The sequence below is a fragment of the Lissotriton vulgaris genome, chromosome 5 (genome assembly GCF_964263255.1).
Source record: "Lissotriton vulgaris chromosome 5, aLisVul1.2, whole genome shotgun sequence".
Taxonomy (NCBI): domain Eukaryota; kingdom Metazoa; phylum Chordata; class Amphibia; order Caudata; family Salamandridae; genus Lissotriton; species Lissotriton vulgaris.
Window position 1 is genome coordinate 1924088438 of NC_141693.1, and position 25126 is coordinate 1924113563.

At 50.2% G+C, this 25126-nt stretch overlaps 1 protein-coding gene across 2 annotated transcripts in view; it reads right to left on the reverse strand.

Moving 5' to 3' along the window:
* AGPAT1 (1-acylglycerol-3-phosphate O-acyltransferase 1) overlaps positions 1–25126 on the reverse strand; it is a 249357-nt gene that overhangs the window by 28869 nt on the left and 195362 nt on the right. For both annotated transcript variants that reach the window (XM_086924516.1, XM_086924515.1), the window contains exons 4-5: positions 24081–24256; positions 15252–15347 (exon numbers count right to left, since the gene is read on the reverse strand). In XM_086924516.1, the coding sequence (XP_086780642.1) occupies positions 15252–15347; positions 24081–24256 (272 nt within the window). The remainder of the gene's footprint in view (positions 1–15251; positions 15348–24080; positions 24257–25126) is intronic.

A 25126-nucleotide genomic window follows, 5' to 3' on the forward strand; every position in this document is an offset into this window, starting at 1 on the left:
TGGAACAGTAAATGACAAATCGTTTCCATTTGGCTGCATAGCACGCCCTGGTTGTAGGCCGCCTTGCCTCCTTGATGATGTTCATACACTCAGGGGGCAAGTCGAGGTAGCCAAACTATGACCTCAAGAGCCAAATCGCTAGGCTCAACTATTGAGGATCTGGGTGCTGAATGTCTCCATGGCTCTGAGTGAGGAGGCTGGAAGTGAGGCGCAGCCGCTGGTGAGGCACCACTGAAAGTTCAAGGAACGTGGTGTACCAAGCCTGCCATGCCCACGTTGGAGCAACCAGGATGAGCGTCATGGAATGCTGACGCAGTTTGCGCGCCACCAGCGGTATGAGTGGGGCTGGGGAAAAAGCGTACGCAAATCTGCCTGACCAGTTCATCCATATCGCATTGCCCTTAGACTGCGGGTGTGGGAACCTGGCGGCGAAGCTTTGGCATTTTGCGTTCTCTTTTGTGGCTCGATCTCTGGATGACCCCACTGCTGGAAGTATGGCTGGAGTACCGAGGGGTGGATTTCCCACTCGTGCATCTGATGACTGTGCCTGCTGAGCAGGTCGCCATCTGGTTGTCTACTCCCGGGAGATGCTCCGCCATGAGGAAGATGTTCCTCTGAATGGCCCACTTCCACATGCTCTGGGCTAGGTGAGATAGCTGCGGGGAGTGTGTGCCTCCCTGTTTCTGGATGTAATACATGGCAGTCATGTTGTCCGTCCGGATCAACACGACCTTGTTGCACAGGTGCAACTTGAACGCTTTCAGTGCCATGAAGATTGCCATCAGCTATAGCAGGTTGATATGCATCTTCTGCTGTTGTGTTGTCCATAGTCCCAGCACCGTGTAATGGAGGACATGCGCTCCCCAACCCTGGAGAGATGCGTCCGTCGTTAGCACTATCTGTGGGACAGGCTCTTGGAACGGTCGTCCCCTGCAAAGGTTTTGTGGAGTTCACCAATGCAGAGAGTTGTAAGCACGACCGGTCACCAACACTAGGTCTTTTAGATGCCAATGAGCCTGGTTCAAATGTCGTGCCAAGCATTCTTGAAGGGGACGCATGTGCAGCCTCGCGTGCGGGACTATGAATATGCAGGATGCCATCATACCGATGAGCTGCATGAACACCTGCGCTGGGAGTGATTGTGGAGGCCTGAACCTCCGAATGAGCAGCTGCATGCTGTCGAACCTGGCAGAGTTCGGCTGCGCTGTTGCCGTCAGAGTGTTCAAGGTTGCCCCTAGGTACTGTTGCACATGGGCTGGCTGCAGGTGTGACTTTGTGTAGTTGAGTGAGAACCCCAGACTGTGAAGGAGGTGAATTGTGCGCCACATGTGGCTGGCACACTGCTGGGCTGACTTGGCCTGAACGAGCCAGTCATCCAGGTAGGGATAGACGTGAATATGTTGTCTGCGAAGGTGCGCAGCCACGGTCGCTAAGCACTTGGTGACCACTCTGGGGGCAGTGGTGACCCCAAAAGGCAGAACCTTGAATTGGTAATGCGGATTGTCGATGGTGAACCTGAGATATTTCTTGTGACTTGGGTGAATGGGAATGTGGAAATATGCATCCTTGAGGTCCAGGGTCGCTAGGAAGTCGCCCTGACTGAGCAACGGCAGGACCTGCTGTAAGGTTAACATATGAAAGTGTTCTGAAAGGATGTATTGGTTGAGGGGTCTGAGGTCTAAAATGGGCCGCAGGGATCTGTCCTTTTTTGGGATTAAGAAGTACAGAGAGTACACCCCTGTACCTCGTTCTTCTGCAGGCACGAGCTCTATTGCCTCTTTTTGCAGCATGGAGAGTACTTCTTGCTGCAATAAGTGCATGTGCTCTGCGGACATAGGACAGTGCCTTGGGGGTATGTTGGGGGGGGTGGAGGTTAGTTCTAGACAATAGCCGTATCGGATAAGTTGTCTCACCCACCTGTCCGTGGTAATGCCTTCCCAGACTGGCAGGAACTGCTGGAGTCTTCCCCCGACAGGTGTTAGATGGTCGGGGGGCAGTGACAAGGCATCACTGTTTGTTGGGAGCGGAGGATCTGGCGTTATTGCCACGTCCTCTGCCCTTGGCGCTGTTCCCACGGTATCCACCCTTGGTATTCTTTGTGTAGGTGGATTGCGTGCTCCCTTTGGTGTACTGGGCCTGCTGTAAAGCCTGTCCTCTAGAGGTTCCCCTATTACCGGAGCGACGAAAGGAACTGCCCCGAAACTGCTGAGATTGCAGAGCCCCCATGGATTTGGCTGTCTGTGTCCTTTTTTATTTTTTCGAGTGTTGTGTCTACCTCGGGACCAAAAAGGAAGTCCGGGTTAACCGGCTGGTTGAGCAGAGTTGTTTGAATCTCGGGCTTGAAACCAGAGATGCGGAGCCATGCGTGACGTCTTAGCATCACTAGTGTTTATGGCCCTAGCTGCCTTGTCTGCTGCGTCTAGTGCGCATTTGATGGACGCATTAGAAATCAATTCCCCTTCTTGTTTAATCATCTCTGCTCCCTCCTTGTACATATCAGGCAGGTGTTGTAACAACTGTTCTAGTGTGTCGTAGTGCGCCCTGTCGAATCTAGCCAACAGGGCCTGTGTATTGGAAATCCTCCAAACATTAGCAGCCTGCGCTGCCACTCGCTTTGCTGACGCCTCTAGAATCTTCGATTCCTTGTCCGGAGGTGGAGCGTCACCACTAGTTTGTGAGTTTGCCCTCTTGTGGGCATTGGCCACTACAAGGGAGTCCAAGGGGAGCTGGCCTTTGATGTAGGTGGGGTCCACTGGAGCAGGCCTATACTTTTTCTCAATCCGTGGGTTGATAACCCTAGCTTTTGTGGGTTCTTTGAAAATGTCCGCAGCATGCTTGAGGACCCCTTTAAGCATAGGCAAAGTCTTAGTGGAACGTTCAGAGGTGGAGAAAGTGTCAAACAAGAAATCTTCGTCCACTGGTTCTGCATGCATCTCCACGTCATGGTTGAGTGCTGCCCTTTCTATCAAAGCGTTAAATGCCGCCGTGTCCTCTGTTAGCGATGTTTTGACGTTGTAGGACTGTGCGTCTGGTGCAGCATGTGGATCATCAGGGTCCACAGTTTGATCTACAGCCTCAGACCACTGTTGTGGTTCATCCTGATCAGTGTCAGCGTGATAAGCGAAGGCCGCTTGACCATAGTCTTCACCCATGTCCTCCTCGCTTTGTGCTGGAGAATATGCCATTTGCTGCGAATAGTCCTGAACGTGCTCGAAGAGAACTGGTGAGGTGGCCGAGTCCTTCTTCCGTTTAAGAGGAATTTTGTAACCCTCCAAGGGATGTTCAGGCGCGATCTTCCGCTTGTGGATGGTTAGCCTGCCTGATTCCGCGTCGATAAAGAGTTTCGACTGGTTGTCGTACGAGGGTTCGTGGAACGCAACCCCTTCGGTGGCGTGCTTCGAAGGCGCCGACGAAGTCTTGGAAGGTTCGGCGCCTCTGTGGAGTTCGAGTTGCTTCGCTCGAGCCGTTGGCGGAAGACAGAACTTAATCAGAAGCTGTCCGACGGTTTTGGAGCTTGATGTTGTGGTCGATTCGAGCTGCTTCAGCGCTTGAGGAGGACGCTTGCTTGATGGCGTCGACTCGAGCTCCCGGGGTGTAGCATTTCCAGCCTTAGGCGTCGACGAGACCTGCTGTTTCGGGTCGGCTTTGGCTTTCAGCTCGAGGTGCTTGCTGAGCAGTGGCTTGAGCCCTGAAATCTTCGGCTCGACGGCCTTCTTCGTTTGGAGGCCTTTGGACTTGTCGCCATGTTTGTGCGTCGACGCCGACGAGGTGACGTGTTTGCTGGTTGAGCTCTGCTTAGACGCTCCAGTCTTTGAGGCGACAGGTACTTTCGACGCCGAAGGGTCGTCGACAGTCTTTGATTGGACTGGCGTCGACGTCGAACCGACCACCATCTTAAGTAGTTTTGGTTTCGATTTCGGCTCCGTTGGTTTCGGTTTCGATTTAGAGGAATCGACCGATGGCTCCTTAGATGTGTTCTTAGCCTGGCTTGGACGCGGGGCTATAGAACGTGTAGAAAGATCTTGGCTAAGGCCTTTCGGCGATGCCTCGACCTGAGCCGTAGGGAGCGTAATGTCAGTTATAGGCCCAGCTACTGCGGTTGGGCCTGGCTCATCACTGGAGTCGTCATCGACGGCTCCGATGGCCCCTTCGTCGTCCCCTACCTAGACGACGTCTTCTTCGTGGACGTATTCTTCAGCTTGCTCGTCCACCTCGAAGTTGGAGTCATGCTCCGACGCTGGTTCTGACTGCTCTTCAGGAACCTCTTCATCTTCCTCGTCTTCATCTTAGACGCCTTCTTCGTCACCGGCCTCGAAGATGTTGACCGGCTCGGGCGCCGACTGTTGCGCCGACTGCCTCGCTGCGCGTCGAAGTTTAAGCGTCTTCTTGGAGCGGAACTTCGAGCAGGCCACACAGCTGGCCTCGTCGTGCTCGGGGGACAAACATTTATTGCACACTGGGTGCACATCGATGTGGGGGTATTTTGAATTACAGACCGGGCATCGTTTAAACGGGCTCCGATCCATCGTCGTTGTAGTCTGGGCCTGTGGTGTCGAAGCGAGAACCAGCTTCCGACGTCCGGTTCGAAGAACTGGAAAGGAACAGGCACCGAACGAGACAATACCGACGCTTTGAAGGCCTTTTGGCCTTAGGAAAGAGTCAATACTAAGTTTCCGAACTAGAGTCGAGAAAGTACATCCGAACCCAATGGCAGAAAAAAACAATCTGAGGATGTAGAGGATGCCCATGCGCACTGTAGTCCAGGGGAGGAGCCACCTATCTCGTGATACTTCGAAGACTCTTCCAGGACAACAATGTGCAATCATCCGGACCCAACACTAGGCGGCGATCTATGCACAGATATGAATTCAGCAGCCCACATGCCTCGAACATAAATGTTTATCCAAGGAGGGAAAAACAGATGACATTAAATTGGGCTCCTCAATGAGGCTGTCGAGCAATTGCCCTAAATACCGGACATTATATATTACGGATAACGAGGGGAGGACTTGGAAAAGAGCTATCCTACCTCAGGTATGTAGACAACAGGCAGACATTGCATTCTGGTCCCCTCTACTTTGGTCCCTAATGGCTAGAGCCAGCATATTCAAAATCGCTTCACTGCCATGACATTTATACCAGCTGCAACACTATCCATGTAAAATCCCAAGTATACCTTCTTAACCCGACTTACATCCATTAAAAGATCCTTTCTCTGGAAGGTGGGACAACCCTAACTGCACTGAGTAAGGTCTACAAGTCATTGGTCATTGTACAATGGGGGCCTTGTTGCAGCCAATGTGCAATCCTACTATAGTGCTGCATATTTTTCCGCCAGACTGTTGGTTACACTCCCCTCAGTCGGACCCGGCCTTCACGACTAAGAGGTGGACAAGGGGTGATACCCATTTTTATCACCATCTATACAGAGCTCACCTTGTGCAATCACTGCTACCAGCAAAGATATGGCCTGTGACACACAAAACACCTGGGTAGCATAATAATCTTACTCTGGGGTCACAACTCTCCCTCCAGGGTGCCATATGAGGGATTCAGAGGATGAGACTTGATGAGTATTTTTATTTTGAGGGATGTGATGGACGGGATACAAGATAGTTTCCTTTTAAAGCTTATAGACACTTTTAAGCAATTCTTTCACTACTTACAACTCAAACACTCCCTACACCCTTACATTAGAAATGTAACATACTTCCCTGAACTCAACCCCTTAGAGGCGAGACTTCTCAGGAGAGGTTTGATGCAAACAAATCTCCTTAATGTTTCAAACTCTCATGAACAACTCACCCAACACTTTTTATTTCTTGCTTGCAGCCAGGGAAAGGGACCATGGCACTCACTCAGAGGAGAATGCTGCGATGTCAGAATGGCACCTGCGGCCATAGCCGAAGCGTTGTAGTTTCAAGTAATACAGCTATGGATACTGTACAGAGTATACATCACTCCCTCTAGACTATACAGCTTTGAGAGAATATCCTCCCCGACCTGCATTAAATGTGAATCAGGAGGGGGACATTTTCTTCAAACTATGTGGTCTTGACTTTTGATCCAACAATTCTGGGGTGGGGTGCTAAGCCTAGTGGGAGGAAAGTTACAGCCCGAACCCAAAATTACACTGCTAAACATCACTGACGAGTTAGACTTCAGCAGATACTAACTAGCATTCCTTCACATGGAACTTCTAATGGCAAAGAGGGACCCTGCAAGGGAATGGGGAAACGAGCCCTGCCTGGTGGTAGAGTGGTGGGTTAAGGGACTGGACCATTGTATGAAACTGGAATTGCCGGTTTACGAATCACGGGATTGCCCAAAATACATGTTAAGATTTGGTCTGGATGGCAGGAAAACAGGGGAATTGATGATGTGGGAGGGGGTAAGGACAGTGATGAGCCATAACCTCCCTCTTGTTCAAGGGGGTAGGCCAGACTTAGCGGGACCAATCAGATTTTCATGCTAAATTTCCACTTGTGCACGGACAATACACAACTAAACATTCAGTTTGAGGCGGGAAACAAGTCTAGGGCCACTCTCAGTGCCTGTTTAAACAAAATGGATCACTGGATGCAAGAAGGCATGCTTGCTCACAGTGGAAGCACAATAGAGATATTGTGTCTAATGGTGGCCAACACTTCTCCACTGACGTTTTCCTGACCAGAGGCCCCACGATAAACAACTCTTACATACAAATATGTGCATCAAGAATCTATTTCCCCAAAATCAACTATGTTTGGAGTTTAAGACTATCTGTATGTATGTGTGTTCTTATATAGCGCTCGACTTACCCTAGGGCATCTCGGCGCTTGCCTTGGGAACCCGTCCTGGCTTTTCCCTGTGAGATAACCCGTACTGGGCATCTCAAAGGTGAAAGCCAGGCATCCTGCCGCGGGGGGGGGGCCGTAGTGGAGATTAAGCAAGCTTAATGCCCAGAGTTGCAGAGTGTGAACCCGTGATTAGAGTGGGCACCGAAGCGAGAATTATCGAGTCAGTGGACAATTGGGCTCAGGACCCTGCCGAGTCGGGAATTGAACCCTGGTCCCGGGTCTGACCTCTGCTTCAGGGTATGCCTCCTCTAACCAGTGAGCCACACTTCTCCACACGGAAGCCCTCAGCAGCCTAGAGAGATTTTCAGCAGTTACCAATGCATAGGAATCCGCCTCAGGTCAGGCTAATTCACTTAATTCTCTTCAGTCTACTCATAAGCACTTATCTGGCTTTCCAGGGTGTTCTGCTGTTGAATTCTCTGCTTCTTCCATCCAGGTTATTGAAAATCAACTTAGTTTTAGAAGACAGCGAACACTTGGCTATTCGTGACAGCTCTGTTGTTGGGGGATCTTTGCTGCCATACCCCATGTGGTAAAGTGCTCTTTCCGCTGCATACGTTGCAGCTTGTAGGTGAGTAATTACATAACAGGGTGCACCTGTGGGCGTATTAGAACAGATACTTGTCGAAGGGGTCTCCACCTCCTAGTGAAAGGCCTGAGAAAGAGCGCTTTGCAGCTCTCAGAGTTTTTACATGCTGCAGCATAGGTGTTCCAAGGTAAGGCCTTTGTGTATTCTTCACTTCGGTCCACTGTGTGCTTGGAGGAGTGATCCTCTAGAAAGAGGTCAGAATATGTGGAGTTACTCATTCTAGGGTAGTTGGGGGCACAAAACACTGCTTGGAAGAGGTGAAGCTAATCTGAAGATTGTGTGGTGCAAGTTTATATAGTAATCTAGGTATCCATTGTGGACGTGTTGTAGAATTTGAAGTGTGTGTGTGTTTTGGATGTGAATAGCATCGGCAGAACGTCAGACTATGGCGGAGTGGATGGTGCTCCTGCAGTAACTGCACTTGCACAGGTAAGGGACCCCGATACCCTCTTGCATATGAACTATCACAATGACAACACAGTTTCCTTTTGTCCATCAGAGGTAACAGCAGAACTGGCAGTACCACTGGTTGCACATGGTATGTAGGCACATTTTTGAGAGAGGTGATGTAGAGTGCTGGTAAACAAGACATGCCTTCCAGAGCAGTGCTTACACATGTACCACCAATTTGGTGACCAGTCTATGCTGCACGTTAAGAGTCAATAAGTGGTGGAACCACGGAACCAGGCCACTCTAGAATGTTTTCGATTTTTCAGACAAAGCGGAAGTGGTCAAAGTGTCTGATGCTGACATGGTAGTCATCCAAGGCTATCATTTCATTGAAAAAGTGAACACTTCAACATCAGTGGAATACTGTGAGCTGATGTATCTTGTTAGAGCTTATATAGAGGCTGAATTATTGGTTGTCCTACTAGCATTCAAGTATGATATATTCTGGACCTTGTTTCGGATACTGCCACTCCTTTACTCAAATGCATTTTCACCACCTAATTATTTTCACACATAGATGAGCAGGTACCAATATGTTTTGTCCCTACCATGCCCTGCTGTATGTTTGGCTATGTTTGTATTTTATACATGCCAGTTCTTAATCCACACACTTGCCAGCAATCTCAAATAACTGATGTATCACAGAGGGCAACAAACAGTCTAACACTGTAACAAACACATTTTAGATTTTCCCACACCACGCAGTCTCAAAACCATCACAGTGCAAGCTACCCTAACGATATCTACGTGTAGCTTACCATTAAGCCTTGGACGTAGTAGGCAAGCCCTCCAGCGCAACATATCTCAGACAACTGAACACCATTAATCCGGATTTGGTCTACCATCCACAAGCAAACCACCCAGAGTACTGCAAGGCCACAACCAAGCACTAAGACATACAGCCAATTGACATATTATTGGCTGTATGTTCCCATGGGGAATCCAGACTCCTGAAAATTCAACAAAGATGGCGGGTTTTGGGGGGGGATAGGTCTTCATAAAAGCGGAGGATTTGTGCCAGCATCACTGAATTTAATGTCTGGAGATTTCCTGTTTAGCTAACAGTTAGCTTTAGCCAGGGCAAGGAAAAAGCTGCAAAAGGATGCACCTTTTAAATATTGTTTAAATTCACGGTGTTACAAATTTAAAAGAAAGTGACAAAAAATTGGGAGATTGAAGGATACAACTGCAGTGACAAAAAGAGGAACCAGATAAAGAAAGAACTTTAGAGAAGTGTGCCTGATCAATGAAGAAAATGAAAACACGATTAAAAGGAACAGATATTGGTAAACGGAAGGAGAAACCTAGTGAAAGTAGAAAGATGAAGAGAGTGAGGAAAGGAAGACTAAGAAGGGAAAGAGATGATGAACGAGAGAAAGAAAATAAAGAGAAGAAAAAAGAGAAACATGAAAGACAGATAAGGAAACGAGACAGCAGAGAGACAGAGGAAAGAGAAAGATGTGGATGGACGAGAAAGGATAGTAGGAAAAACACAAAGAGACAGAAAACAGTCAAGAGAACTGAGAGGCAGATGAAGGAAGAGAAAAAGAGGAAGGAGAAATGAAGGAAAAAGAAAGGCAGGGAAAAAAGGGGAGAAGGAGGAGATAAGACTAAAGAAAGAGGGAAATAAATACATGAAAGGGAGACAAATGAAAAAGACAGGAAATAAAAGAAACGGAGAAGGAGAAAGATAGCAATAAGAAGGAGAACTAGAAAGTAAGAAAAGGAAAGAAAGAAAGTGATAAAAATGATAGACAAAAGGAAAGTCATAAGCAGAGGAGGAAGATAAAAAGAGCGAAGAGAAAAGAAAATGAGATAATAGGAACAAGAAAAAAAATGAAAGACAAATATGGCAAGGAGGAAAAATGGAGGAAGTAAAGAGGGGGATGTGAGGAGAGAAACATGGAGGACGAGAGAAGAAAGTGAACAAAATAACGGTGGCGAGATCAGAGACTGACTATATGTAGGGAGAGAACGTTATGGCTAATGGGAGAAATATTGACCGCCGATTTTAAGAGACCTATAAAGTAAGAGATTGAAAAAAAATAGAAATATTGGAAGAGGGAGACTATAATACAGAGAAGGAGAGAGCGAAGTTTAAAAGAAGGAGAAAGAATGAAATATTTAGAGTAAGAGCTTTTGGGAAACACACGCATTTAGAGGAACTGAGAATGTACGAGACATCCATGTTAAAGATAACGAGGACGCGTTAGAGAAAGCTGGAGAGGAGAGGTCTATAGAGAGGGGGAGGGAACAAGACAGACAAAGAACTGAAAAGAAAGTTTGGGAGGAAGAGGGATATAGAGTTTTAGTCAGATGTATAAAGAGAAAGGCGCTGCTATCGCGAGAGAACTTCAGAGAGACAATGCTACTGCTTCAGAAAGGTTGGGCGAGAGAAGAACGTTGAGACTTTTAGAGAGCGAGAAAGTGGGAGCGAGAGAGCGGGAAAGTACATATAATAAAGGGAAAAAGGTGAACACACAATCCAGACGTTTAGTAGAATAGCTGTGCCAGAATTTGGCCTCTTGCCCCCTCCAAGTTCTTCCCCCTTGAGCTGGATAATGTATGCCTGGCGAAAAGCCAAATAAATTAAACCGGAGCACCCCTTAATTTCCTCCAGACTATCTTTTGTTTTACATGCATGAATATAATTTATTATCTGACCTGGGGAAAAAAATGCTGTTGGCTCCTGAACTGCGTGCGCTCCACCTTATCAGGAGAAAAACAAGCAATGGCTGCAAAAGTGAAAGTAATTAGGCCAGCGATGCGGAGGAAGAGATAAGAAAGGCTGATGGCAGCTGCGCGCGGGCACGCAAGCTTTATGCCAGGAAATGCTTGTGGGTAGCACTTTGAAAAGCCACTTAGTAAAAGTCGAGCAGCAGCGCATGAGCTGCTCTAGGATCGACCTAAAAATGCTGTAAGCCATGCGGCAAAGATGCGTGACGAGCTGCTGTTACTTTCCGAGGCACAATTCATAGGCGAGGTTGGCAGTCTTTCCTTCAAAGGAGACACTCTTGTCAGGATTGCGACATCAAAGGACTTTGAATGAATCAAAAAAACATTAAGGTTTTCAGCTAAACCACGCTTGTGAAAACCAACAGTGGTTGGGGTCTTTCCCTGGGGAGCCTGAAAAACAAGCTGCCTCACAGACTCTTAAAACGCTTTCATTTGGCTAACTGGAACTGGGATAGAGAAACTGTTTATGTTATGTTATGTTATGTTATGTTAAATGGGACTTTTATAGCGCAACGGCTACTCCAAAGGAGTGTCCCGGCGCTTTTGTGCTCCAGACCAAAGAAAGAGCTGGAAAACATAACAGTAAAAAGAGCAGGGGCCTAAAGAGGGGGCAGATTATCCAGTGAACAGCCAGGTTTTTAAGTCTTTTCTGAAGGCAAGCAGGTTAGCGGTGTTTCGCAAGGACACCGGTAAGGAATTCCATAGCTGCGGAGCAAGAAAGCTAAAGGACCGGCCGCCTAGCCGAGCCCTTTTGATGCGTGGCACCCGAGCCAAAGCCAAAGCTTCTGACCTGAGGGATCGTACAGGTCGATAGAAGTCCAGCCTCCTCTGAAGATATTTGGCACCATTGCCATGCAAGGCCTATGGGCGAGAGTCATGGCCTTGAAAAGTATCCTCTTCCGCACCGGAAGCCAGTGAAGGGATACGAGGAGATTGGAGGCACTGGTGCGGCGGTGCAGGCCAAAAATTGCACGAGCAGCAGCGTTCTGAGTAACCTGCAAACGCTGGAGGAGGTATTCAGGCAGACCCAGATATAGGACATTTGCATAGTCCAATCTGGACCCTATGAGTGCCTGAACAGTGATCCTCCGATGTTCCTCCGAGAGAAGGGGAAAGAACTTGCGCAACATTCTGAGTATCCCAAAGCATGTTCCCGTAAGAGTGGAAACCTGGGATTTGAGCGAGAGCTCGTTGTCAATTTTAACCCCCAGGTTCTTAGCCCACTTAGAGGACTGAGTGGGAGGGAACATGTCAGCAGGCCACCATCCCTGCCAATCTGGTTCTGATGGGCATCCGAAGAATAGTATTTCGGATTTGTCCGAGTTGCATTTGAGGCTGTTGTGTGAAAACCAGCTAAAGACAGCCCCAAGGCACTCGCAGATCCTTTCTCCATCGAACTCTTCGCTCTTACGACAGGTGAATAGAAGCTGGGTGTCGTCCGCATAAGAGACGATCCGGGCCCCGTAGGACTCCGCCAGTGTCGCCAGAGGGGTCATAAGGATGTTAAATAGAGTGGGGCTCAGTACAGAGCCCTGAGGCACTCCGACTCCCAATGGCGGCATCTCGGCGGACCCGGGTGGGACCCAGACCGTCTGCCGGCGGTTGGCCAGAAAGGAACGAAACCAGTTGAGCACCGTCCCCCCTAGACCGATGTTATGAAGTCTAGTGAGGAGATCCTCGTGGGGGACGGTGTCAAACGCCGCCGACAGGTCTAACATGACTAACATCACCCTGCCTCCTGTGTCCAGCACCTCCTTCACGATCTCCGAGACTTCCAGGAGCGCCGTCTCGGTGCTTAAGTTGGAACGAAAGCCCGATTGGGATTCATGAAGTAACTCATTAGACTCCAGGAAGTTAGAAAGCACGCTGTGCACGTGTTTCTCCAGGATCTTGGTCAGTGCTGGAAGGAGCGAGATTGGCCTATAATTAGAAGGCGCCTCTGGATCAAGATTGGGCTTCTTGATCAGGGGGATGACCATGGCTTGCTTCCAGGCCTGGGGCAGAAAACCCTGACTCAGGGATAAATTGAGGATAGGATTAGCTATGGGATTAATGACATCTGCCATTTTCGCTAAGAATTTTGCTGGACACGGATCTAATGGTGAGCCTGATTTAAGGTTCCTCATCAAGGCTAAGGATGCGGCAACCGGAAGGGGAGGAAAGTGTAGCAAAGCTGGGCCAGGAGGAGACAGGAAGACTGTCTCCGTCGGCATCGTAGATAAATCATCTAACGCTCTCGACGGGAAAGAATCCTGAATTAGCCTGATTTTGGTGGTGAAGAAATTGGCAATAGTGTTAGCCCAGGTCTCCACCGGGGCACCCTGAGTAGAGGTTGTCCGGGGGCTGGTGAATTCACGTACAATTGAAAAAATCTCCTTACAGGAGTTAGCTGCGTCTTCAATCCTTTTAGCGAAGTAACATTTCTTGCCCTGTAAGATAAGATCGTGGTAGGACTTCATCATGATTTTATAGCGTTGTTTGGCTTCAGGCTCATACTGGACTCTCCACGCCCGCTCAGCAGCTTTACATTGCCTACGAGCGTGGGCTAAATCCTCCGTAAACCAGGGGGCAGAGACCCGCCGGGCAGCAGATCTGGGTGGCTGTGAGGGAGCGAGCTCATTTAGTCTGGCAAGAAGCCAGGATTGTAGGCTCTCCAGATCTTTCTCCAGGTCGCCAGTACAGGAAACAGGGTGATCTACCAGGGCATGCGTTAGCATGTCTGGGGTCACTCGGTGGAATGCCCTATAGCTGCTGCCCTGCTGCCTCATGACACTGGCCGGAGAGGTCACAGTAGAAGGTATTTCAAAGTGGGCAAGATAATGATCAGACCAGACGACTGGCAGAAGAGTTACAGCCATGATAGGTGTGGTGGAAAACACCTGATCGAGTGTGTGGCCTTTGTTGTGGGTCGGACCAGAAAGATAGGGGGAAAGGCCTAGAGTGGATGCAATATCCAGCAATTTGATGGCGTCCTGGTCATTATGGTCGTCCATATGGAAATTAAAATCTCCCGCCAGTAGGCACAGCTCCGATCTAAGGACAAGGATCGACATGGCCTGCTGGAGATCATCAAGAAAGGATCCCACTGGGCCCGGAGGTCTGTAAACAATCAGACCCTTCAGCGCTTGTTGCGGCGATAGGGAGATGGTAAAGGCTAAAGAGTCCGCCCCTGCGATGGTGTGAGTATGCGTGACCGTGCACGGAAAAGATTTTTTAACAACCAAGGCAACTCCTCCTCCCCTACCCTTGTCTCTGTCCTGTCGATGGATGGTATAGTCCGTGGGGATGGCTGCCACAATGTCCGGGTGGGAGGAATCATTCAGCCATGTTTCAGTAAGCATCAGACAGGTAGGACTGGTCGTTGAGAGGAGATCAAAAATCTCTTGAGTGTGTCGGTGCAACGACCTCGTATTGAGGAGTAAACAAAGGTGTTTTATGCTACACTCCTTAGCAGGGATAGGGGAAGGGAAGGAGCGAACAGGGTGCCAATGGCAAGCAGGGCACGTATGTTTACCCTTATATCGGCCAGGAAAAACCGTGTAACACGACGCATTCCAGTTACGCAAAGAGTATAGCTCCTGAGCGGAGTAGGAGAGCATAGTGGCCAGAGGTACCAGCCACGCCAGACGCTTCCGGGACGCTGACGGGCGCAGACGGGCAGGACTCTAGCACGACTCCGGCGCAGGTCCGGCGCATCCGCTGGTCGCGTCCGCTGCGCGGAGCCGTAAGTGCCTGTTTTTATAGTCCTATGTTTATGGATATCAGAGAGAATCCCATGCCAGAGAAGGAACTATTCCAGTAGCTCTAGAATCGGTGGGCAAAGTAATGCAACGGCCCAGTCCCAAGTGACTATCGACGAAGGGCATGGCACCAATCCCGCTGGGAGACGACCAGAAAACACAAAACTGTCTCAAAGACAAGCCCCTGTAGAGATGGAAGACATCCACACAACCAGATTAAAACAAGTCAAAATTGTCTAGCCTATGAGCTCCTCTTAGGGTGTATTTCTGAAGCACATCACTGCCATTTCCCTGGTCCAGAGTCCATTGCTGCCCTGTTCTAACTGGGGTGCCTCTACCTCATCTGTCCTTACATGACTCATGGAATGGCACCCCCCTAAGCCTACCATGGTGGTACCACTCACTCCTAGTCTGTCCAACCATGGCTCTTGGAAAGCTACCCCAACTACCCATCTAGGCATGCCATGGCGGTATCACTCACCCCTTAGATGATCTGGCATGGCTAGAGGATGATTATATAGTATCACCTTTACAAACCACAAGAGTGCCCAATTCACACCTTACATACTGGAACAAAGTCACCCCTGTGTGATTGTACCACGGTGATACCCCACTCACTTCTGCCAGGTCCTTACACAGCTACTGAAAAGTCCCCGCCCCCCCCCCCTCACTGCCTGACAGTACAGCCGATACGAACGTATAGCGTACCTGCGGTTGCAAGGCTAGTTGAAGGTCACCCACCCTCATCAACGGCAGTACTAGCTCTGCCCTACTCACTGCTTGCCTGTCATCTGCATGTCTAGCGAGACACCATCTCTATGGGTACCACACTGGTTCATCTCCTACGGTACTGCTATCGCCCAGCTGCGGAAGCACTCTTAAGTACACATTCATTACCTGTGCTTGCACTGCTAGGTGAAAGGCGCCTCGCTTGAATGGCAACATGGAGCCATCGTGGTTCCGCGTTCCTTCGGGGAACACCCACACTCGGACCTGCAAAGAGAAAGGGGAAAAAGGGATGAGAGCACCATCGACCTCCAACCAACTCTACCTACCCATATCTAGTGAGTTGTGTACACCGACCGACTCACCTGGACACAAATGTGCTACTCCTAATGTACACATATACCAACCTCTAACGCACCCGGTCTTACGCAGATTCTAAGAGACCCTTCCAGCCTACACCTGTCCTGATACAGTCACACACAAACCAGAAGAACTGGTTTGAAGCAGAAATGCTGCTTCAAGCAAGCACACACTTTCGCCAGGTAGACACAGATACTGCTTCTGATTGACAGGCGCTATTGCGGATTGACACGTGAAGGGATGTGGAGAAGCACACTCAAACATACCCAGGACCAGACAAAAAATAGGCAGCTTTGAAGATATTGATATGAACAGAAAGAAAAACTGCTTCCAAGTGACAGTAAGTTCGTGTGGGCTGATCGCAGATTGTGGGTGGGTGTGTTTCTCTGAATATTAGTGATTAACTCTGGGCATGTGCCATGTAATGATTTGGAAAAAAGGCAGCCAATTTTGAAGGAACAGCGTTGGAATACAGGGAGCCAATGTACCTTCTTCATGAGAGGGAAAGCATGGTTCCACCTAGGCTGATGAAAAATCAGACTTGCAGCTTGGTTCTGCACGAGTTCCAGTCGCTTTATCAGGTATAATGACAGGCCGAAGTATAGGGAGTTAGCATAATCTATGTGGGATATGACCAGGGCTAGAACTACCTGCACCAGGGCTTCCCTAGTGAGAAGTCTGCTTATTTTCACTAGCTGAAAAAACAGGTAGGAACTACAGTTCCAATCTGAGACTTCACAGATGAGTCAAATGTTGATTGTGACTCCAAGGCTCTTAGCCGAGGAGGTGAAGAGCCCATTTCAGCTGGCCAGTAGTGTGGGCTCTAGGGATTGCAGATGCCACCTATCAGGATCAGCTCGGTTTTATCTGGATTCAATTTTAAATGGTTGCTGTTCATCCAGTTACGGATATGCAGCATGGGGGCTTGGAATTCAGATATGGAGTCTAGTGTATGGACAATGGAAAATATTAATTGCAGGTCGTCTGCATAATTAAAAAGGCTCACATTTCTTCACATTAACAACATCATCCTGGTAGCTCTGAATATTGGCTGCATTTCTCTAATAAAACAACTTCCCCCTGACCACGCTACGCCCTCCCACTGACTTGCCAATGCAGTACTCATTTTTTCATTTTCATTTTCCAATCTTTATTTCGACCATTTGGTCATAAAAGATGCACATACAATAAAATCACATGAATTCTGTCAGATTTGTTAAAACATCGATACATGATTTTAAGATCAACACAGACAATAAAAACAATTATTAAGAATTGAAGTGATTCTAAAGTCTACCCAGCATTTTTTAAAAGACGAATACGCGTATACCAAACATTCGTAAAGAATTTGGAAAGTGCAAAAACGGTTGGGCCAGAAACATCGGATTTTAAAATCCTGTACATAGGTGTATATTCCCTGCCACCCAAATTCTTAATCAAGGGAAGCAGCCAATGCTTTCTGGCTGCCTTGTAGGCTGGGCAGAAAAAGATCACATGTAAATCATTTTCCTCTTTATCAACGCAAAGAGGACAGTATTTGGTGGAAGGGACTTGTAACCAGGTGCTTGAGAAGGACCGAAAAGGCAATGTACCGTATCTCCACTGGAGAAATAACTTTCTGGTGAGTATGGGATATATGGGATCGAAAGCCTTCTCAAATCTGTAATGATCCTTAGTTTGCAGGAATATGGAAGAGAGGGACCCCTCTGTCTGGGTAGCTAAGGCCCTTGCCCTTTTGTGTTCGTGATACAGATTCGCCAGGGATCTCTTAGAGATTCCTGGTGCTGCATTCGCTGGTTCGGTCCACAATTCAGGGAGCCCCAGATCCGTGCAAATTGACTGGATGTTTTTGACCCAGGGAATACTGAGCGCCTTGGGGTGCTTTAATAGTTCGGCCAATTCCGCCCTATAGTCGGCGAGATCATCGCCGCTCCACAGCCTGCGCCAGAAGGCAATGGGTCTTAGACTTATCTCATCGGCAAGTGGCCGTAGCCCTAGATCAAGCCTCAGAGGAAGGAGTGGAGTGCTAGGGGGAAGTGCGGTTATTTGTCTTATAAACCTATTTTCCGTGGAAGACAGGTTCCGACATGGAATATGGCCCCACAATTCAGCCCCGTACAAGATCGCCCCCCTGGCCTGGGCTTTATATATCTGAATTAAGGCCCCCAGTGGGCGGTAGGTCGAACCAGTCATCATCCGGGATATACCCCCGATAATTTGCACTAATTTAAGGTTAGCCCTGCTCTGATGGGTCCCCCAGGACATATTTTCGTTAAGCGTCACGCCGAGATATTCAAACGTGGCTACTCGTTCCAGCCGCACAGCTCCCAGTTGGGGATTCGGGCGCTGTTTGGGGCTCGGATTCAATACCATATATTTGGTTTTTGTGGCGTTGATTTCCAACCCTCTATCCTGGCAGAAGGCCACAAAGGCATCGAGTATCCTTTGGATGCCCATGGGTGTTTTAGATATTAACAATGTGTCGTCCGCGAACATTATTGCGGGCACACCGTTGCCGTTTAATTTGGGGGCATCTGTGTAGTCGGTGGCGTTAAGATGGGCGATTACCCCGTTGACAAAGAGGCAAAACAGGGTCGGCGCCAGCACACAGCCCTGTCTTACCCCTCTGCCAACGGGGAATCTATCAGTCAGTTCCCCCGACCTCCCACACCTCACCTGGGCATAATTGTTATGATGCAACCTCTGCAAGGTCAATAAAATATCTGGTGGTACGCCCATCCCTGCCAAGATGATCCAAAGTTTTCCCCTGGGCACGAGGTCGAAGGCGGCCCGTAGGTCCACGAAAATCGTGTACAAACTACCGCCCTCGAACCTCACTGTCCTCCAATAGACCAGATTCAATCTAAAAACCTGGTCCACAGTCGATACCCCTTTCCTAAATCCTGCCTGATAGGGACTGAGGGCGCCCACCTCCTCTATCCATTCCTGAAGCCTATTCAGGAGAACCCTGCCGAACAGCTTCTGCGCTACGTCTATCAGACTAATCGGTCTGTAGTTGGCTGGGAGGAGGGGGGATCCCTTTTTGAAAATCGGGACCACCTCAGCCCCCAGCCAAGTACTAGGGATTTCCATCCCACCGAGGATACCGTTAAAAAGAGCAGCGAGGTAAGGCGCCCAGACGGTGGGCTCCTGCTTAAACAGGTCTCCCGGTAGCCCATCCAGTCCAGGCGCCTTCCCCGAAGCCAGGCCTGAAATAGCAGCAGTGACCTCACTCAGTGTTATTGGATCCGCCTGAGGGCCCAGCCTCTCCGGTTCGATTGGGGCAGGAAGTTCTCCGGACTCAGCGCTATATAGGGACTGGAAGTGGGCCTGCCACACTCCAGGAGCTATGTTAGGCTCCACTGCCGAGTGTAGACTCCCTGATCCCCCATTCACAATTCTCCAGAACAGGCGTTGATCTTGAATTGCTAGGGCCTTTGTAAGTTCTTCCCACTGATTTTCCTCCCATTCTATTTTGGCCTGAGCAAGAAGCTTCTTGTAGGCTTGCCTGCGTTGCTTAAGGCGTTCCCCTCCTGTGCCCTCCTTAATTGCTCCAAGGAGGTCTGTTTTGGCCCGTCTACAGGCTACATTATACCATTGTGTTTTACCTTGGCACCTCTCCCTTGACTTTCGTATGTTACGAGTAAAGTGGGGTGCCGCAACTTTTATAAGTTCCTCATGGGCAACAAACAGTTTGCTCCTTATATCTATTTTATTTGCCACACTGTCAAGATCCCCAACAGTTTCCAGGATGGGAGTAATCTCTGCATAAAGCAGTGGGAGTTTATCCTTGCTTGTGACCATATGCTCCCACCTAATTCTTCTCCTACTGTTATCTAGGAGGAGCGTGGGGCGATTCCCTTCCTCATGGGTCACTGGGGCCTGAGGTGCTGGATGGGCAAGGTCTAACTCGAGGGCATTGTGGTCACTGTCCAACCTGTCTATTACCCTGAAGTCCTGTATTGTTGACCATCTCGCCAATTGGACCAGGACATAGTCCAAATGGGACTCTCTTCCCCGCCGATTGTAAGTATTTTTGCCTGGTATATCGGATTTAATTCGCCCATTACACGCTCTGAGTCCAAACCTTAACGTGAGGGCAGTGATTTGCAGTGCCAGTGGGGTCCAAGCTTTCGGAGATGGCACATCAACCCATGGTACTGCCCACCTAACTTCTTCTGATAAGAACCCTTCCTGGAGGCCGGGGAGTGGCTCAAAGTGAGAGTTAAAGTCCCCACCCACCACATAATATGAATCAGTCGACAGTTCAGATAAGAAGTTCGAGAGTTCATCAAAGGTCGATGATTCTTTTGCCATTCCCATCGGCCTGGAATAGATGTTGACCAGCAGGAGGTTAGCTTTGTTTGGCCATGTTAATAAGACCGCAAGGATGTCATCAGAGTTGAATGGGAGCCGTGTGGCCACACAGCCCAGGTGCGCAGCAACCCACGTCGTAAGGCCCCCTGATGGGCGGCCTTTGCCTTCCCACCTTGCTGGGATGAAAAATGACGAATAGCCTTGGTGTCCATAGTCCTCTCTGGCCCAGGTTTCCTGGAACATGCAAATGTCACCAGTTTCTATGTACTTTGCCCAAGCCGGCTCTTCCAGTTTGTTAGCTAATCCCGCGATGTTCCAGGAAATTATCTTCAGATGTTCGGAGGTGGCAGATGCCATACCATGAGGGTTGGAGGAGGTGAGTCCATGCCCCACTTCAATTGCGGGACCTGTAGTGGGGGCAGCAAAAAATGCATGTGGCACCGGTGGTCTTGGCGCACCATTGCCCACAAGGAAAGGAACCGTAGTTATCCCCTCAGCAACAACTACCCCATCAGTGGCTTGGTGAGAAGATTCGGTTCTGCCATGGTCTGAAGCAGCTGGATCATTCAGGGGGCCAGAAATTGAACCGGAGGACACAGTGGGGGGTTCCAGGGGGCCACAGGAGCCCGAGACCCCTGGCACTGTCTTACAGACGGTAAGTCAGTCGACCCCATCCAAACCGTTCAGGCAGTTAAAGCGATTAAAATCGCAAAAAGGTGTTTCCGGCGGTTGGAAGTACGGGCGTTGTAGAAAGCCTTTGTGTTTACGTCTGTGTTCCACCCTTGTCCAGTCATCGTGTATTGGGACCTGGTGCCTGGGAATCGGGGGGAAGAAAAAAGATACTGGGAGGGTCTGTATGGTGGAATCAAGGGATCGGTTCATTCCTCCACAAATGTGTCGTACCGTGCCCGGATCCTTAAAGGTTACCATAATACAGTCCCCCACTATGGTTTTCCTGGTCTTCCCTAGCCATGGAACCCTTCTCACCATGATGATTTCGTTATTAAAATGGGATGGCAAGGGTCGGTTCCAGTTAAGCCATTTGATTACCTTTTTCTTAAGGGATTGGTAGTCCTCATTTTCCCCTGATCTTAAGTGGGGGGCACCAGCTAAGACCACCATTAATCTATTAGCTTCAGGCGGGAGGTCTGGCCTTCGTGGTCTGGGAGTTGGGCAAACGGGCGTGGGTGGGGGGGCGTTAACCTGATCTTGATGTATTCCAGAGGACTCTATTTGAGAGCTATGGGAGGCTAGGTCCACTGGGTGGGTAGGTCTGTTGCTTTGGTTATTGTGCCGTGCCTGGAGTTGGATGGCCATAAGGGGTTGCAGAGGGGGGGCAGGCGGCGGGTTTCTGGGGGGGGCTTTATTGGCATTAGTTGCAGCTTCTGCTTTGGGAGGATCCCCAGCAGAGGAATGGGTTCCCACTAGCTTTGTCTGCTTACTTACTAGAGTGTTTAAAGTGGTAAGAGAAGTTTCTAGTAGGGTGAGCCTGATCTCGACTTTTTTTAGGCTGTCGGTAATGGGCTGCAAAAGGGAGCGGAGTAGGAATTCAATGCTCCCTTTGGCAGAGAGTGGGAGGTTTAAGTTTGATGAAATTACCTCTGGTTCTTTAGTGGTGGCCGTTATACTGGGGTTTAGGGGCTTAAGCGGTGGAATGGTAGGCACTATCTCCGTAGGCTTCCCCGATAGAGCGGTGTTAGTGCGTTTCTTGCCAAAGTCAAGATGTGATATTTTGGATTTCCCCCGCCCCCCCACTGTCTTCCGAGCACGTTTACTGGGTGGGGGCCTATGTAACTCCGCCACTACATTTAATTTGGACTTGCTCTTATTAGCCAATTGCGTAGGTGGGGTTTGAGTTACCAGGTTAACAGGGGTATGGGAGAACTCAAGAGGGGCTGGCTCTGTGTTTTTTCCAAGCGCTATCCCTGGAGTAGAGGGGATTTCCCTTAGTAAGACGGGGAAGTCCTCGAGTGTCGATTTAATTAGACTGCTGGGTGGAGTGCCTTCCTCTTGAGTGGTGGGGTAAGGAATGATATCGGTCAAGGGCCTGGTTTTCATAGATTCAATGGAGCGCCTGCGCTCCACCCTACGCTTCTCAAGCGAGCTTTCCTTGTCCGCTTCTCCTTTAGTGGGTTTAAAGTAATTATCCAAAGTCCCAGAGCTGGAGGCGCCATCCCTTGAGGGGGTTTCCCGTGATGGGGGCGAAGGCATTGCCTTAATTGTAACACAAAGGGGGATCAAGAGAGTGGGCCCAGCCCAGCCTCCTTCGGCCACTGACGGCCAAAGACGGTCCCGCCCTTGTCCCGGGCGCAGCGGTGTTCGTGCACTTACTTATGGCCTAGGATACAATTGGGTAATGGGTAAGGGCGTGGCAATGAGGGAGAGCGGCCCAGGTGTTGCGGGCGGAGCTGAGCTGTGACTCTTGGGAAACTGAGTCCAGCCCCTCCTGCTCGCAGCCCTCACAGCCCTTAGCCCTGTTCTGTCCCAACAACGGCAGCTCCCAAGTTCCAGGCGCCCCTTGGCGAAGCGGGACCCGCGCAGCGTGTTCCGCGAGGCGTGAGGTCGGAGGCAAAGGCAAAGGCGATCCAAACGCCGTCCAGCAGGTCCACGTACTGCCCAGGTATGTGCGAGTGTTGTCCCACGTAGAGGGAGGAATCCGGCAGCTTTCACTGGTCAGCTGAGGGCGGGGCGATGAGGGAGAGCGGCCCAGGTGTTGCGGGCGGAGCTGAGCTGTGACTCTTGGGAAACTGAGTCCAGCCCCTCCTGCTCGCAGCCCTCACAGCCCTTAGCCCTGTTCTGTCCCAACAACGGCAGCTCCCAAGTTCCAGGCGCCCCTTGGCGAAGCGGGACCCGCGCAGCGTGTTCCGCGAGGCGTGAGGTCGGAGGCAAAGGCAAAGGCGATCCAAACGCCGTCCAGCAGGTCCACGTACTGCCCAGGTATGTGCGAGTGTTGTCCCACGTAGAGGGAGGAATCCGGCAGCTTTCACTGGTCAGCTGAGGGCGGGGCGATGAGGGAGAGCGGCCCAGGTGTTGCGGGCGGAGCTGAGCTGTGACTCTTGGGAAACTGAGTCCAGCCTCTCCTGCTCGCAGCCCTCACAGCCCTTAGCCCTGTTCTGTCCCAACAACGGCAGCTCCCAAGTTCCAGGCGCCCCTCGGCGAAGCGGGACCCGCGCAGCGGGTTCCGCGAGGCGTGAGGTCAGAGGCAAAGGCGATCCAAACGCCGTCCAGCAGGTCCACGTACTGCCCAGGTATGTGCGAGTGTTGTCCCACGTAGAGGGAGGAATCCGGCAGCTTTCACTGGTCAGCTGAGGGCGGGGCGATGAGGGAGAGCGGCCCAGGTGTTGCGGGCGGAGCTGAGCTGTGACTCTTGGGAAACTGAGTCCAGCCCCTCCTGCTCGCAGCCCTCACAGCCCTTAGCCCTGTTCTGTCCCAACAACGGCAGCTCCCAAGTTCCAGGCGCCCCTTGGCGAAGCGGGACCCGCGCAGCGGGTTCCGCGAGGCGTGAGGTCAGAAGCAAAGGCAAAGGCGATCCAAACGCCGTCCAGCAGGTCCACGTACTGCCCAGGTATGTGCGAGTGTTGTCCCACCAATGCAGTACTACTGGACCATGCTGTGTCCCACTCCCTGACTGACTGCCCACTAAGGTACTTAGATTCCCATGTCGTACCAATTGATATGCCACTATAAGTCCTCACATCCTCCTTGACATTGCTGTGCCCTGCTTAACTGCCCCACCCTCTGACTGGCCACTAGAACTGCTCACATTCGCACAATCATGTTGTGTGCACCGCTGTGCTGTCCCCTCTCACTACACCTTGGCACTGCTTGCATACTGGCTCATCTTCCAGCCACACCCACATGCACTGCCTCTTACATTTACAGGCGCTCTGCAAGTAGTCACATCCTACCGGACAATGCTGCAGCCCCCCCACTGTCTGGAAGTGCAGAGCACTCCCTCCCCTGCGCTGTTCACTGCTGGGAGTACTCACATCCTCCCTGACCATGCTGCAGTCACCCCACGACTGAACGCTGAGCATCCCTCCCATCCCCCGTGCTGTTCACCGCTGCGAGTACTTGCATCTTACCGGACCATGCTGAAGGGCCCCACTGACGACGCTGTGAGCACTCCCTCCCTCATGCTGTTCACTACTCAATACTCGCATCCTACCGGACCATGCTGCAGCCCCCAGTCTGGAAGAGCTGATCACTCTTTCCCCCAGTGCTGTTCACCGCTGAGTGCTCACATCCTCCCTGACCATGCTGCAGTCACCCCACTGACTGCACGCTGAGCATTCCCACCCCTCCCTCATGCAGAGTACTCACGTCATCCTTAATCATGGTCTGGGCCGCTTCGGACATCACACTGATGGCATCGTCTGTCTTCTTGCGGTTGATGAAGATGACGCCGGCCAGCCAGCAGGCTAGGCCGGCGGTGCCCGCGTACATCAGCTCCCGCTTGGCAATGGGCACGCAGCGGCTGGGCAGGATCTCCATCATTCCTACAGGAGGGCAGACAACCGGAAGAGGTGAGAAGCAGACATTTACATAGACACTTTTTCCACAATTGTGAAATGCACCACCATGAAGTATTTTCCGAAAAGATATAGTCCATCAAGTCAATGTGTGTCCAGAGTATTCTTTACTCTTCACCAAAAATTCTTTATCAGCCAACGCGTTTCGTCCAACCTCTGTGGACTTCGTCAGGGCGTATTTATTGGCAATATTCCTTAACAATAAGTGATAACGATTCAAATAGTGTTATTTACAACACTGGCATTATGTACATATGCTCAATCCCTCCGAATATTCCATATTATAAGGAAAGCACAAAGCTGGCGACTATGTTGAGAAAAGTCATGTCTTCAGCAGCTTTCTGAACATTGGGAAAGATTCTGAAGAAGAGAGAGGAGGGCAGGGTATTCCAAGGTTTTGCAGCCGCCACAGAGGAGCATCCGCCCCATCTGACCTTGCAGAATTTTGGAGAGATCAGCCTCCCAGGAATGTACCGTTGAAACATGGTTCTCAGCTCCTGCTGGCCTTTGCTGTGCAGGACTTTAAAAGAGATGCGCTTCCTAATAGGGAGCCAATGCAGAGTGCGGAGCCCCTCCCTCTCTCTGACTGATTCTTAGGGATATTAAGGATCAGCCTGGCTGCCGCATTCCACACAACCGAAGCCTGTTCAGGGAGGCGATGCTGATATTAGGGTACAAGGCATTGCAGTTGTCGAGCCGGGAGGTGACTAGTGCGATGATGGTGGGCCGGTGCAGTTCAGCTGGAATATAAGGGAGCACTGGATTGGAGACAACTGGTTGGGCTTTTGTAATTTTGCAGCGGGACATTGGCTTGGAGTCTAAAATAGGAGTCAATAC